Genomic DNA, 15,294 nt, shown 5'->3' on the forward strand with positions numbered 1-15,294 from the left:
TAGAGCTGTGGGAGACGGTCACGCTAACGTTAGCTTACTGCTATAGAGCTGTGGGAGACGGTCACGCTAACGTTAGCTTACTGCTATAGAGCTGTGGGAGACGGTCACGCTAACGTTAGCTTACTGCTATAGAGCTGTGGGAGACGGTCACGCTAACGTTAGCTTCCTGCTATAGAGCTGTGGAGACGGTCACGCTAACATTAGCTAACTGCTATAGAGCTGTGGGAGACGGTCACGCTAACGTTAGCTTACTGCTATAGAGGGAGACGGTCACGATAACGTTAGCTTACTGCTATAGAGCTGTGGGAGACGGTCACGCTAAGATTAGCTTACTGCTATAGAGCTGTGGGAGACGGTCACGCTAACGTTAGCTTACTGCTATAGAAGGACACGGTCACGCTAACGTTAGCTTTCTGCTATAGAGCTGTGGGAGACGGTCACGCTAACGTTAGCTTACTGCTATAGAGCTGTGGGAGACGGTCACGCTAACGTTAGCTTACTGCTATGGAGGGAGACGGTCACGCTAACGTTAGCTTACTGCTATAGAGGGAGACGGTCACGCTAACGTTAGCTTACTGCTATAGAGGGAGACTAACCCTAACCGCTACACCGGTAACCGTGACGTCCCTATACAGATGTAAAAGCCCCTCGGGCCACTGCGCGCCTCATCTGCGCGCCTCATCTGCGCGCCTCATCTGCGCGCCTCATCTGCGTGCCTGCACATGATGCTCCTCCCACAAGGAGGCGTGTCTTACCGGTAAACTCCAGGCTGAGAGCGGCGTAAGTTCAGAAAGATCCGCGGTGTGGAGTCGGCATCTCCGTTTGCCCAAGTCATGATGTCACTTACGAGTGTAAAGAGTCCAGGAAGAGAAATCCACTTTACTGCATTAGAGCCCGGTGGAAGAACACGTGAGACTGTGCTGAGGCAGAGGGAGCCCCGCCCACTCATTAGCATAACCACGTGAGCTTTTCTGTGCGCGATATTAATGTGGAAATAAAATTAAAAAAAATTAACAATACTGATCAGAGATTAATAATAATTGTCCCCCAAAATTGTTGAAAAAACTAAAGAAAAAACAACCTTAAGGTGGATAAACCCATAGAATATATAGGATACAAAACCAAAACAAGTTTAAATATGCCGTCTACATAAAAAAAACATGTAGTTAACTTTAAAGTTGTAATATCAAGTAATGGCCTCAATAATTGTGAATATGTTTTAAAATTCTTAATTTATTTGAGCTGGTTCTGTTGAATCATTGCATTAAGCAAAGCGTGGATCACGAAACATCCAGATGCATCGTGATAATCGGCCGGAATGGTATCGGGCTGGTGGTGGTTACAGATGTGGAATGGTATCGGGCTGGTGGGGGTTACAGATGTGGAATGGTATCGGGCTGGTGGGGGTTACAGATGTGGAATGGTATCGGGCTGGTGGTGGTTACAGATGTGGAATGGTATCGGGCTGGTGGTGGTTACAGATGTGGAATGGTATCGGGCTGGTGGTGGTTACAGATGTGTGGATCCAGATGAATCGCAGCTCTGGTATGACCAAGTGTGTCTTAAATGAATCGGATCGTGGCAGGTGTATCGCGATGCGAATCGGATCGGACAGAGGCCTAAGATTCCCATCCCTAGTGTGTGTGTTGTGTGCTGTGTGTTGTGTGTTGTGTGTTGTGTGTTGTGTGTGTTGGTTTCATGTTTTAAAACTGTTCTAAACGTGTAATAAAGTTCCCGGTTTAGCACTTTAGCTTTTCTATTTCCGTAAAACAAAACAACACCTAATATTTCTCACCAGTGTCTAAACGACAAACGTTTCCATCAATAAACGGCATCAAACGTCCTTCAGTCTGAGCGTCTTCATGTTCGTTCACGGTGATAAACATGATGAAGGTGAAGAGTCTGACCCTGAGCCTCCACCAAGTTCTCAAGACCAGAGAACTACAGAAATCAGGCTTCAAATGTGAGAACGGGAGACATTTTTAGTATCTTTGCTAGCTTCATTTAGCATGAATCTAGCTAGCTTCATTTAGCATGAAGCTGACATGAGCATAAGTAGCATGAAGCTAACGTTAGCATATGAAGCATGAAGCTAACGTTAGCATATGTAGAATGAGTCCATTGTTCGCATATGTAGCATGAAGCTAACGTTAGAATATGTAGCATGAGTGCATTGTTCGCATATGTAGCATGAAGCTAACGTTAGAATATGTAGCATGAAGCTAATGTTAGCATATGTAGCATGAAGCTAATGTTAGCATATGTAGCATGAAGCTAACGTTAGGATATGTAGCATGAAGCTAACGTTAGAATATGTAGCATGAAGGTAATGATAGCATATGTAGCATGAAGCTAACGCTAGAATATGTAGCATGAAGCTAACATTAGAATATGTAGCATGAAGGTAATGATAGCATATGTAGCATGAAGCTAACGCTAGAATATGTAGCATGAAGCTAACATTAGAATATGTAGCATGAAGGTAATGATAGCATATGTAGCATGAAGCTAACGCTAGAATATGTAGCATGAAGCTAACATTAGAATATGTAGCATGAAGCTAACGTTAGCATATGTAGCATGAAGCTAACATTAGCTTCATGCTACATATGTTTTTTTTTTTTTTTTTTTTTTTTTTTATTGTATATTTCCCTTCCCCCTGGCAAGTTGTATGTATTTTGCACAAATTACCTCGTGTTTTTTTATGGAATGTATGTGCAACATTTCAATTAAAAAAAAAATAAAACATTTAAAAAAAAATATGTAGCATGAAGCTAATGTTAGCATATGTAGCATGAAGCTAACGTTAGAATATGTAGCATGAAGCTAATGTTAGCATATGTAGCATGAAGCTAACGTTAGAATATGTAGCATGAAGCTAATGTTAGCATATGTAGCATGAAGCTAACGTTAGAATATGTAGCATGAAGCTAATGTTAGCATATGTAGCATGAAGCTAACGTTAGAATATGTAGCATGAAGCTAATGATAGCATAAGTAGCATGAAGCTAACGCTAGAATATGTAGCATGAATCTAACATCAGCATAAGTAGCATGAAGCTAACGCTAGAATATGTAGCATAAAGCTAACATTAGATTATGTAGCATGAATCCAATGATAGCATGAAGCTAATGTTAGAATAAGTAGCATGAAGCTAACGTAAGCATAGAAAGCATGAAGCTAACGCTAGACTAAGTAGCATGAATCTAACATTAGCATATGTAGCATGAATCCAATGTTAGCATATGCAGCGTGAAGCTAACGCTAGAATAAGTAGCATGAATCTAACATCAGTATATGTAGCATGAAGCTAACGTTAGCTTTGTGTGTTTTTTTTAAGGATCTTTCAGGTGCATGTTATAAAACAGTTATAAAACGTGTAATAAAGTCCCGGTTTAGCCCTTTAGCGAGTGTGTCTTCGTGTTGATAAACAGTGATAAACATGATAAAGAGTCTGACCCTGAGCCACTCCACCATGTTCTCCTCGATCTCGCTGTCTGCAGAGATGTCCAGGATGAGGCGCCGCGTCAGGTGGGCCTTGTGGTACCTCATGAACACGTCTTTGTTCTGGACGTACTTCAGCACCAACAGCTGCGCCACAAACACACATGAACATCAGACCAGAGCAGGTCACATGTAAAACAACACGTGAACTTCATCAGATCAGAGCAGGTCACATGTAAAACAACACATGAACTTCATCAGATCAGAGCAGGTCACATGTAAAACAACACGTGAACTTCATCAGACCAGAGCAGGTCACATGTAAAACAACACGTGAACTTCATCAGATCAGAGCAGGTCACATGTAAAACACACATGGACTTCATCAGACCAGAGCTAAAGTTACAAAAATGAGTACCCCCCAAAAAAATGGAAAAAAATCTTATGACGTGAGGAAAAAGATCAATTTAGATGAGTTTTGTAGGTCTTAGCTTTCAAATGAGGCGTTACACTGGCCTACAGGATTTGGGTAAAGCTGAACTGGAGAAAATGCTCTCGGTTCAGGCGGGGGTTAAGAGGTTAAACTAAACTTTTCCCGATGCTGAAATATTATTTGTGTAGAACCAGAGAAATAATGTGTGAGGAAAGTCAAGAAATGTGCGAAAAATGTGGCAGAAAGAAAGAAAATGCCTTGGGGGAGAAAAAATCATTAAAAAAAAAGAAAATTAGACTATGTAGCATGAAGCTAACATTAGAATATGTAGCATGAAGCTAACATTAGAATATGTAGCATGAAGCTAACATTAGAATATGTAACATGAAGCTAACATTAGAATATGTAGCATGAAGCTAACATTAGAATATGTAGCATGAAGCTAACGTTAGAATATGTAGCATGAAGCTAACATTAGAATATGTAACATGAAGCTAACATTAGAATATGTAGCATGAAGCTAACATTAGAATATGTAACATGAAGCTAACATTAGAATATGTAACATGAAGCTAACATTAGAATATGTAGCATGAAGCTAACATTAGAATATGTAGCATGAAGCTAATATTAGCATATGTAACATGAAGCTAACATTAGAATATGTAACATGAAGCTAACATTAGAATATGTAGCATGAAGCTAACATTAGAATATGTAGCATGAAGCTAACATTAGAATATGTAACATGAAGCTAACATTAGAATATGTAACATGAAGCTAACATTAGAATATGTAGCATGAAGCTAACATTAGAATATGTAGCATGAAGCTAACATTAGAATATGTAGCATGAAGCTAACATTAGAATATATAGCATGAAGCTAACATTAGAATATGTAGCATGAAGCTAACATTAGAATATGTAGCATGAAGCTAACATTAGAATATGTAGCATGAAGCTAACATTAGAATATGTAACATGAAGCTAACATTAGAATATGTAGCATGAAGCTAACATTAGAATATGTAGCATGAATCCAACGCTAGCATATGTAGCATGAAGCTAACGTTACGATATCCAGCATGAAGCTAACGCTAAAATAAGTAGCATGAATCTAACATCAGCATATGTAGCATGAAGCTAACGTAAGCATATGCAGCATGAAGCTAACGCTAGCATATGTAGCATAAAAATATGGGAAGAAAAATGAATAAAACCTGAAAAAAAAAAGGGAAAAATTGAATGAATTATAACTTTTTGTAATGAAACTGACGAAAACGTGACAAAAACCTTTTAAATTTTTGTCTGCCAAAAACAACACTGGGCCACATTTGAAAGCTAAGACCCACAACACTGGTTCCCCGCGCTGCTGTCCCTGTGCTGCGTGTTCTCCCGGGATTCAGAGGTTACAGTGAGGAGGCCACGCACCACTTCTTTGAGCTTGGCCTCGATCTCCTCGGACGTCAGCTTCTTGCTCAGCGGAGTCTTCCTCAGCAGCATGTCGCAGTAGTTGGCCAGCAGCTCCGGACACTTGGACTCGGGCTGGGTCTTCAGCCCCACGCTGCAGACACAGAGGCGGGTTACACTCACAGACTTCCTGCTCACTCCTCCCCGTTTACCACAATGACCACGGTCCAGGGGGAGGTCATGGAGGATTTACAGACTTCTCCTCCCCAGCTCTGACGAAGCGTGTTCCTAAACAGGGCATAAGGGCGGGGTCTTCACTGTAGACTCCGCCCTTGTGTGACGTGTAGCTCGCGCTGCTCCAATGCTAACAGTCCGACCCTCATTAAGGACCAGATTTCTAAAATTCTTCATACGAAAACCAGCCTGGTTTCATATATTGTGACTCAGCGTGATCTCAGGAGGAAGATCAGCCTAGTCTAGTGTTGAAAACATTGAAACCAGGCGTTAAAAGTTGTTTTTAAAGGGGGGGTGTTATACAAAATGGACTTTTTCAAGCCTTACATCATGTTATTCTGTCACTCCCTCATTAAAAACATGGCTGAAGTGTTGCCTTGGCACATTCACGTATTTCTGAGTAATCTGTAAAAACTCTGATGGCGGCCATTTTAGGGATAGGTTTGCCTGAGTCCTCCTAGGAACGCCCCCACCTCCTGGAGACGCCTCCGAGCTTTGGTCACCAGCCGAGTAACCAACCACTGCTCCTCAGCAGAACCCCCTCCCCACTGATGCCACAGACAGCGTGTGGAGGGGGCGTGTCTAAAGGCTCAGAGGTTCTTAAAGAGACAGAGGCCGATTTCAAGACATTCACTACAGCCATTTTGAGAGAGACATTTTATACAAGGCAGTTATTCTGATTTACTGCATTTACAGACCAACAGAAGGTTTGTCATCATTGTAGTGAGATATAGACTGGTGCTATGGGACTGACAAAAGCAGAACACCCCCTCTTTAAAGCAGAACACCCCCTCTTTAAAGCAGAACACCCCCTCTTTAAGGTGTCTAAACTCCAATGCTTTTCAATGGGGGCCTAGTGGCGATGTGGAGGTACTACAGCAATGGCGGCCCCCAGTGTCGTGGTCATAAAGCAGAGCAGCCAGCGGCCATTGGTTACACTCACAAGATATTCCACTAAAAAAACTCTTACCGCTGCTTCAGGGACAAAATCTACATAATGGACAGAGCCAGGTTTGAAAACTGGGGGAAAAAATGGTTTCAAAGTTTTGCATCTGTTCCACAACCTTACAAAAAAATCTTCAAAACTTTTTTTTAAAAGGTTCAAAACATTTCCAAACTGTCCTAAAACTTTTCTAAACTTTTTCCAAAAAAAAAGCACACATTTTCAAGAAGTGTTAAAGAGGGGGTGTTCTGCTTTAAAGAGGGGGTGTTCTGCTTTAAAGAGGGGGTGTTCTGCTTTAAAGAGGGGGTGTTCTGCTTTAAAGAGGGGGTGTTCTGCTTTAAAGAGGGGGTGTTCTGCTTTAAAGAGGGGGTGTTCTGCTTTAAAGAGGGGGTGTTCTGCTTTTGTCAGTCCCATAGCACCAGTCTATATCTCACTACAATGATGACAAACCTTCTGTTGGTCTGTAAATGCAGTAAATTAGAATAACTGCCTTGTATAAAATGTCTCTCTCAAAATGGCTGTAGTGAATGTCTTGAAATAGGCCTCTGTCTCTTTAAGAACCTCTGAGCCTTTAGACACGCCCCCTCCACACGCTGTCTGTGGCATAGATACAGGCGGCATCTCTGGAGTCGCCCATATATGGTCATGTTTGAAAACAGTTAAGGGGGAAAACAATTTGGAGAAAAATCTAAACTTTCTCAAATCAAAAACTACTCAACTATGCTGAATTATAGATATGGTTTTGTACTAAATAAAGAAACAAAGACATGGGGAGGAGTAAAGTGGTTCAACAGCCCATAAATACATAAAAAACGGAGAATGCTAACTTGATGCTACATGTTAGCATCGGGCTAATGCTAACGGTTAGCTAGCGCTAGCTACAACTGCCGTTTTTTCACTTCTACTGAACAATCTGCTGTGAGAAAATATCCACATGGGCCCGATTTACACTTGACTTTATTCATGTGACATAAATAAGTTCAGATTCCTCCAGAAAATGGCTTAAAAGAGTGAAAAATTGTGTTTCCCAAAAGATTCTATTTTTTACCTATCCCTAAAATGGCCGCCATCAGAGTTTTTACAGATTACTCAAAATGGCCGCCATCAGAGTTTTTACAGATTACTCAAAATGGCCGCCATCAGAGTTTTTACAGATTACCCAAAATGGCCGCCATCAGAGTTTTTACAGATTACTCAGAAATACGTGAATGTGCCAAGGCAGCACTTCAGCCATGTTTTTAATGAGGGAGTGACAGAATAACATGATGGAGAGCTGGAAAAGTCCGTTTTGCAGAATACCCCCCTTTAATGCAGGCTAGCTGATACCATAGACATGCACTAGCCTAGCACTAGCCTAGCGCCACAAAACTCTTCAAATATAACAACGGCATGAATTACAAATAAATATCTCCATAAGCTGGGGAAGAGCATGTTACCCTTTCTGCTTCATGGGCAGCTCCAGTTTGAAGATGGTGGCGTCGTTGACCACGGCCTTGTACGCCTGTGGAGACAAAGGGAGGGCCGTGAGTTCAGCCGTGAGTTCAGCCGCGAGCTCGCGTTTCATCTGCAGGTCTTACTTTGTCTCTGGCCGTGAGGAAACGCGGGTCGTCCTGAAACGCCTCCTTCACCAGGCGACTGAAGCGGTTAAACAGCGTCAGCAGCTGCTCCACGTACTTCTCTGAGTCCTGCAGGAGGAACGTCACACATGAACCAGGAGGAACCAGGAGGAACCAGAGGAAGCAGGAGGAACCAGGAGGAACCAGAGGAATGAGGAGGAACAAGGAGGAACCAGAGGAACCAGGAGGAACCAGAGGAACCAGAGGAACCAGAGGAATCAGAGGAACCAGAGGAACCAGGAGGAACCAGGAGGAACCAGAGGAATCAGAGGAACAAGGAGGAATCAGAGGAATCAGGAGGAACCAGAGGAATGAGGAGGAACCAGAGGAATCAGGAGGAACCAGGAGGAATCAGAGGAATCAGGAGGAACCAGAGGAATGAGGAGGAACCAGAGGAATCAGGAGGAACCAGGAGGAATCAGAGGAATCAGGAGGAACCAGAGGAATGAGGAGGAACCAGAGGAATCAGGAGGAACCAGGAGGAATCAGAGGAATCAGGAGGAACCAGGAGGAACCAGAGGAATGAGGAGGAACCAGAGGAATCAGGAGGAACCAGGAGGAATCAGAGGAATCAGGAGGAACCAGAGGAATGAGGAGGAATCAGAGGAATCAGGGGGAACCAGAGGAACCAGGAGGAATCAGAGGAGTTATTAAGAACCTGCATTATCCGTGTGAATATGTCATCACTTTACAGATGAGTTCCAGGGTAAATGCTGGGTTTCCTGTAGATCCAACTATTCCTACATGTCTCTGGTTAATGGACTGATCTTTAAATCGATCTGTTTGATTTCATTCTTTTCTTACTGTATGTTTTGATCTAAATGGACTTTTGTAAATCTCCGTGGCTCCTTTAACCCTCGTGTGGCCTTGGCTGTCATGTTCCGGGCATTTGGATGCAAGGTGACACAAGGGGGCGCCTTCCAACCTTCTCAGTGTAAATGTGACTTTCTTCAGAGTGAGACTTTAGGTCAGACATGAGTGACAGTAACATGAGGCTAAATACAGTGAGCTCTTTGTTTCATTGCTCTTCAGGCACAGACTGAGAAGTGAAGAAGGAAGTCATGGAGCTTCTGCTTTAGACAGAACTTCAGACTCTGCTGCAGGTAAGAGTCACATCATATTCTGAAACTCAAACATGTAAAAACATAATATATGGAACATTATTATTACAATTACAAAAAGAAAAATATTTGAAAATCATTCATCTAATCAAAAAATAGCTTTTTTATTTACTCTCATTAAAAACAAAACAAACCCTAACATGTGTATCTGCTGTAAAGTCATGTTTGTCCCAGTTCCTCTGAGTCGTGGTGCAGCAGGACTGATGTGGACAGATGTTACAGAAGAAGCTCATTTCTTCAACAGTTTCTATAGTAACTATTTTCTCCAAAGTAAAAGTAGATCTACCACAGTCCTGTCCACATCTGTCACGGTCCACATCTGTCATGGTCCACCAGGACCCACCACGACTCAGAGGAACTGGGACAAACATGACTTTACAGCAGATACAGATGTTAGGGTTTGTTTGGGTTTTTTAGAATGAGTAATGAGTTTCTTTTTGTAATTGTAATAATAATTTTCCATATATTATGTTTTTCCTACATATTTGAGTTTCAGAATATGATGTGACTCTTACCTGCAGCAGAGTCTGAAGTTGTGTCTAAAGCAGAAGCTCCATGACTTCCTTCAATCAATCAATCAATCAAAACTTTATTTATAAAGCGCTTTTCATACAGAGTTGTAACACAAAGTGCTTTACAGATTAAAAGCAGTTCCCGCCCACCCAACCACCCACTCTTCCAAACAGACAACAACACTGCTCACCCCACCCCCCTCCCCATAGCCACATACACACACGCAGGCACACACACACAGCCACACGCACACACGCAGCCACACACACACACATACACGATGAGATAATGGACATAGTGCTGAGGCTGGGTACAGATGAACCAGGTAAGGAAATGCCATCAGAGGAGCCGTCTGCACCGGGAGCGGTACATCAGCCACAGCCACAGGGCACCACCACCGGACACCCAGCGGAGGTGCAGCAGAAGCACCACACCTCCATCCGGGCACCCAGAGGACAGTGCCCACACAGCCACAGCCGACCACCGCTCCCGGGGCAGAGGGCTCCCTCAGAGGAAACACTGGAAATTCTAAAAATGCAAAAATGCAATATACAAATATATACATAAAATAAATAAAAATAATAATAATAATAAATAAAATAAAATAAACATATATATAAAACTAACTAAAAACTAGTATAATAAGATAATTATAAACATAAATAATAATAAAAATAACTGAAAAAATAAGTAAGTAGAAATCAGCTAAAAGCTAAGCTAAAAAGGTGGGTCTTGAGCCTGCTCTTAAAGACATGAACGTTCTCTGCGGCCCTGAGCTCCTCCGGCAGGTCATTCCAGAGGCGAGGGCCGTAATACTGGAAAGACGCCTCGCCATAAGTCTTTTTGTTGACTTTAGGAATAACAAGGAGACCTCTGCCAGAGGAGCGAAGGGGCCGTGAAGGTTCATAAGGTAAAAGCAGTTCTGAGAGATAAGAAGGACCAAGACCATTAAGACATTTAAAAACCATTAAAAGAACTTTAAAATCGATCCTGAAACACACGGGGAGCCAATGCAGCGATTCTAAAACCGGTGTAATGTGGTCCCGCCTCCTGGTCTTCGTCAGGACACGAGCCGCTGAGTTTTGCAAAAGTTGCAAACCTGAGATACTCTTTTTGGGAAGACCAGAAAGCAGGGCATTACAGTAGTCGATACGACTGGTGATAAAAGCATGCATTAGCGTCTCCGTGTTGGCCCGAGAGAGAATGGGGCGGACTCTGGCTATGTTCTTTAGATGGTAAAAACCTATCTTTGTGATATTCTTAATGTGTGGAATAAAAGTCAGCTCAGAGTCAAAGATCACGCCCAGGTTTTTCACCTGTGAGGAAGGATTAAAAGACAATGACTGCAGTCTGGGTAAAAGTTTCTCTCTCTGGGCCTCAGGACCGATGACTAAAACTTCAGTTTTGTCCTGGTTAAGCTGGAGAAAGTTTTCTGCCATCCAGGATTTGATATCTAAAATGCAGTTAAAAAGTGCATCCATTGGCCTGGTGTCATCAGGAGACATGGAGATGTATAACTGTGTATCATCAGCATAACTGTGAAAGTTGACTCCATGTCTCCTGATGACATCACCAAGAGGGAGCATATACAGGTTAAAAAGCACTGGGCCTAAAATCGAACCCTGGGGCACACCACATGTGATTTTATGGACTTTAGAGGAGCAGGTATCCACACTTACCATGAATGTCCTGTCTGTGAGGTAGGATGTAAACCATTTGTGTACAGCACCAGAGAGGCCCATGTGTTTTAAACGAGTTAAAAGAATAGTGTGGTCGACTGTATCAAAAGCAGCGCTCAAATCCAGAAGAACCAGCACGGTCAACTTTTTAGAATCATAATTTAATCTAAAATCGTTTAAAATCTTTAAAAGGGCCGTCTCGGTGCTGTGGTTTACCCTAAAGCCAGACTGAAATTTTTCAAGGACATTTTGTGCGGTAATAAAATCATTAAGTTGATTAAAAACAAGTTTTTCTAAAATTTTGCTTAAAAATGGTAAGTTGGATACCGGCCTGAAATTGTTCAGGTCATTAAAATCCAAATTGCTCTTCTTCAGCAGGGGCCTCACCACCGCCCCTTTAAAGGCAGCAGGGAAGACCCCTGTCTGAAGAGAGCAATTCATCATGTTTAAAAGCTCGTCTCTAAAAGATCCATAAAATGTTTTAAAAAACGGCGTTGGGACCGGGTCTAAAAGACATGTGGTGGGCCTCACTGAGGAGAAAACTTTATCAAGCATCTCAGCATTAACCAGGACAAAACTGTCCAGTGTTTCCTCTGAAGGCAGACACCCAGATGCAATTAAAACCATGTTATTTTGGGAGGATAAAATATTACATCTGATAGTGTCCACCTTCCCCACGAAGTGGTCTGCAAACGCGTCGCAAAGGGAGTCAGACACTTTAAAATGGGTTTTGTTAAATTCCGGGTTGAATAAATGGTTGATGGTGGAAAATAAAATTTTGGGGTTATTTTTATGGATACTGATTAGGTTTGAAAAGTAGTTATTGCGTGCGTTTCTTATTGCGTTGTTGTATATTTTTTGATGCTCAGAGAATATTTGAAAATGTATAGTTATTTTGTCCTTCCTCCATCTCCTCTCCGCCACCCTGCAATTACGTTTAAGTTTTTTAAGTTCTTCATTTCTCCATGGAGGAATGTGTTTTATGTTAATGTTTTTTGTTTTAAGTGGAGCAACTGTGTCCAGGGCGAACTGTAATTTGCTGTTAAAATTTTCAACAATAAAATCAGGGGGAGCAGGTAAAACAAGAGGAGGACATTTCTCTAAAACATCAATAAAATTTGCAGCCACTTCAGGGGTAAGATAACGTTTCCTGACAGTTCTCACCGAGGTCTCCCGTTGAATAAAACCGGTGACATTAAAAAACACACAGTAGTGGTCAGAGACAGCCAAGTCGACGACAGAGGACACAGCCGTGGACAGGCCATACGTGATGACCAGGTCCAGACTGTGTCCTCTGTCGTGAGTTGGCTGCGTGACGTGTTGGGTAAAATCCATATAGTTAAGAACATTTAAAAACTCGGTTGCCACCGGATCTAAAAGATTATCTATGTGTAGATTAAAATCACCAGTTAAAATAATCATCTCGTATGAGTTATGAATAATAGATAAAAACTCTGCAAATTCAGTGTTAAAAGCTGTGCATTTCTTTGGTGGTCTATAAATAGTGACGGCTAAAATTGGAGGATTACTAAAAACGACAGCATGGTATTCAAAAGTGTTAAAATGCTCAAATAAAACAGGTTTGGTGGCAAGAGTATTAGAAGTTATTGATGCAGTGCCACCTCCCCTTTTACCATGTCTAACTGAAAATGCACTGCTAAAATTAGGTGGAGAGGCCTCCGTGAGAACAGTGTTCGCATCTGCACCCAGCCAGGTCTCAGTTAAAAACAAACAATCAAGCATCTTGTCTAAAATCAAATCATTCACAATAAAAGACTTGTTCAGCAGAGAGCGGACATTTAAAAGAGCCATGTTTAATGTGGTGGGGGACTGAATATTTACAGAGCTATTTTGTGGTTGTGATATGGAAATGGGTCTGAGGTTATTGACGTTAATGGAATGAAAGATAGTTTTACCTTTAGTCCGCTCTCTGCTGATTAAAACCGGGATGTTCATTATGGTGGGTGTGGAGGGAGACCTTCATGATGCTTCTATTGTGAGTTCAATGTTCTGTGAGAGGAGGCGGGATCCATAAGGGTTGGGGTGGAGTCTGTCTGGTCTGAAAAGTTCGGGCCTGTTAAAAAAGGTTAAAAAATTGTCCACATATGGGATGCTATTGTCTGTGCAATATTTCTTTAAAAACAGGTGGAGGAGCCTAATCCTGCTGAATTGTCCATCACCAAAACGGGGTGCAGAAAAGGGTCCAGAGACGATGCAGGTTTTATTGTTGTTTTTGATGGTGTTTATGAGTGAAATGAAGTCCTGGTTTAGTTTTTCTGACTGCTGAAGTTTGAGATCATTGGTACCGGCATGAATTACAACTGTGGAGACTGAAGGGTGATTGTGGAGGATATTTGGGGCGGAGTTCTTGATATCCACCACGAGAGCACCTGGGTGGCAGGAGGTGTAGCCAGTAATCACTCTCACGTGGCGGACCATGGACGTTCCCAGCACAAGGACAGATGGATCAGGCGTGAGGATGTTCTCTGGGTTTGCCGCGGCATGAGACCGGCTCCGGGTCTGACCCACATTCACAGCGGAGGAACGCCTAGACTCAGGTCGAGCCCTGCGGCTCGTCCTGCGCCCAGGCGGAGCAGCAGACTTACCCCCTCGCATACTACGAACGCTATGGCACGGCGCGTGCGAGGGGGCGGCGGAGGAAGCCCCTCGCCCACCCCGGACACTCGGTCCCGGCGTGCACGAGGAGGGAGCGGTGGAGCCCCCTGGCCCATCGCCAGTGCTTGGACTCGAGATGGGCAAGGAGGCGCCGCGGTCTCCGGGATTTGTCTGCGCTGCGCACTCGCATGCTGGTCGCGGGCAGCCCAGGTCCGGGAACCCACCGTCGTGCAGTGTGCCCAGTGGAGGTGGTGATCCGTGCCTGTAGCCAGGAGCTGCGGTGTAGTGTAGACTACCGCGACGTCTGACCGACGCTGGGGGTCCACCGCAGGCCGAAAATCCTGGAGGGGGGGGCCCAGACTGAGTGAGGCCCGGCTGCGCTGAGATGTGACGAGAGGGCAGAGGAGGATAATTCTCAGTGTCCAGGACGCTGAATCTATTTCCCAGCGCTAGGCCTTCGGTGTCATGGGGGCCAGACTTTGGACGACCTGTTCTGGATGGGATGTTTGTCCACTCGTCCGACATCCGTGGAGTCGAACTTCTCGGTCCTTTGGGCTTAGCTCCGGCCTGAAGCCAGCAGTTCTCGCTGCCAGAGACAGTACCGGGACCGGACGGGGGCTGCTGTGGACTAGCTGAGGCGTTGGACTGGTGGTCGGAGACGTTCCCGAAAGAATGCGCCGTGTCAGCGAGCTGCGCACTGGTGGGACTGGATTGGGTTTTGCCCACGATGATCACGGAGTCCCTCTCCTCGTGGATTTTAAACAGTATTGAAATCCGGTTCTCCAGGTCAGCAACTTTTTGGCTCAAACCGGCACAGTCACCACAACTGGGCGTGGAGGTGAGTAGAGCCATCGGCTCACCTCTGGTATCATATAAATCCACCATGCGGTTAAAAATATGTAAAAGTATAGGTCCAAGTAAAAGCGACGTTAAAAGCGGGTGCAAACTCCGAGGTTTAAAAGAAAGTGATGTAAAAACAAGTTAAAACTGCGTTTCTGCAGGAGCTTGGTTTGCTAGCAACGAGGACGCCAACCACGTTTCAACTGTGTTTACTACGTAGCAGTCAGTCCTTCTGCAGTCAGTCCTTCTTCACTTCTCAGTCTGTGCCTGAAGAGCAATGAGGCCTCAGCCTTTTTACTGGAAACAAAGAGCTCACTGTATTTAGCCTCATGTTTCTGTCACTCATGTCTGACCTAAAGTCTCACTCTGAAGAAAGTCACATTTACACTGAGAAGGCTGGAAGGCGCCCCCTTGTGTCACCTGCATCCAAATGCTCGGAACAT

The 15,294-nt window shown here is 43.6% G+C and overlaps 1 protein-coding gene across 2 annotated transcripts in view; it reads right to left on the bottom strand.

Annotated features, from left to right (window-relative positions):
- LOC306969982 (cullin-5-like) overlaps window positions 1-15,294 on the bottom strand; it is a 61,141-nt gene that overhangs the window by 16,620 nt on the left and 29,227 nt on the right. For both annotated transcript variants that reach the window (XM_079565794.1, XM_079565795.1), the window contains 4 exons: window positions 8,044-8,151; window positions 7,903-7,967; window positions 5,311-5,443; window positions 3,461-3,592 (listed from right to left, as the gene is read on the bottom strand). In XM_079565794.1, the coding sequence (XP_079421920.1) occupies window positions 3,461-3,592; window positions 5,311-5,443; window positions 7,903-7,967; window positions 8,044-8,151 (438 nt within the window). The remainder of the gene's footprint in view (window positions 1-3,460; window positions 3,593-5,310; window positions 5,444-7,902; window positions 7,968-8,043; window positions 8,152-15,294) is intronic.

Source organism: Gobius niger (genome assembly GCF_951799975.1).
Source record: "Gobius niger genome assembly, chromosome: 11".
NCBI lineage: Eukaryota > Metazoa > Chordata > Actinopteri > Gobiiformes > Gobiidae > Gobius > Gobius niger.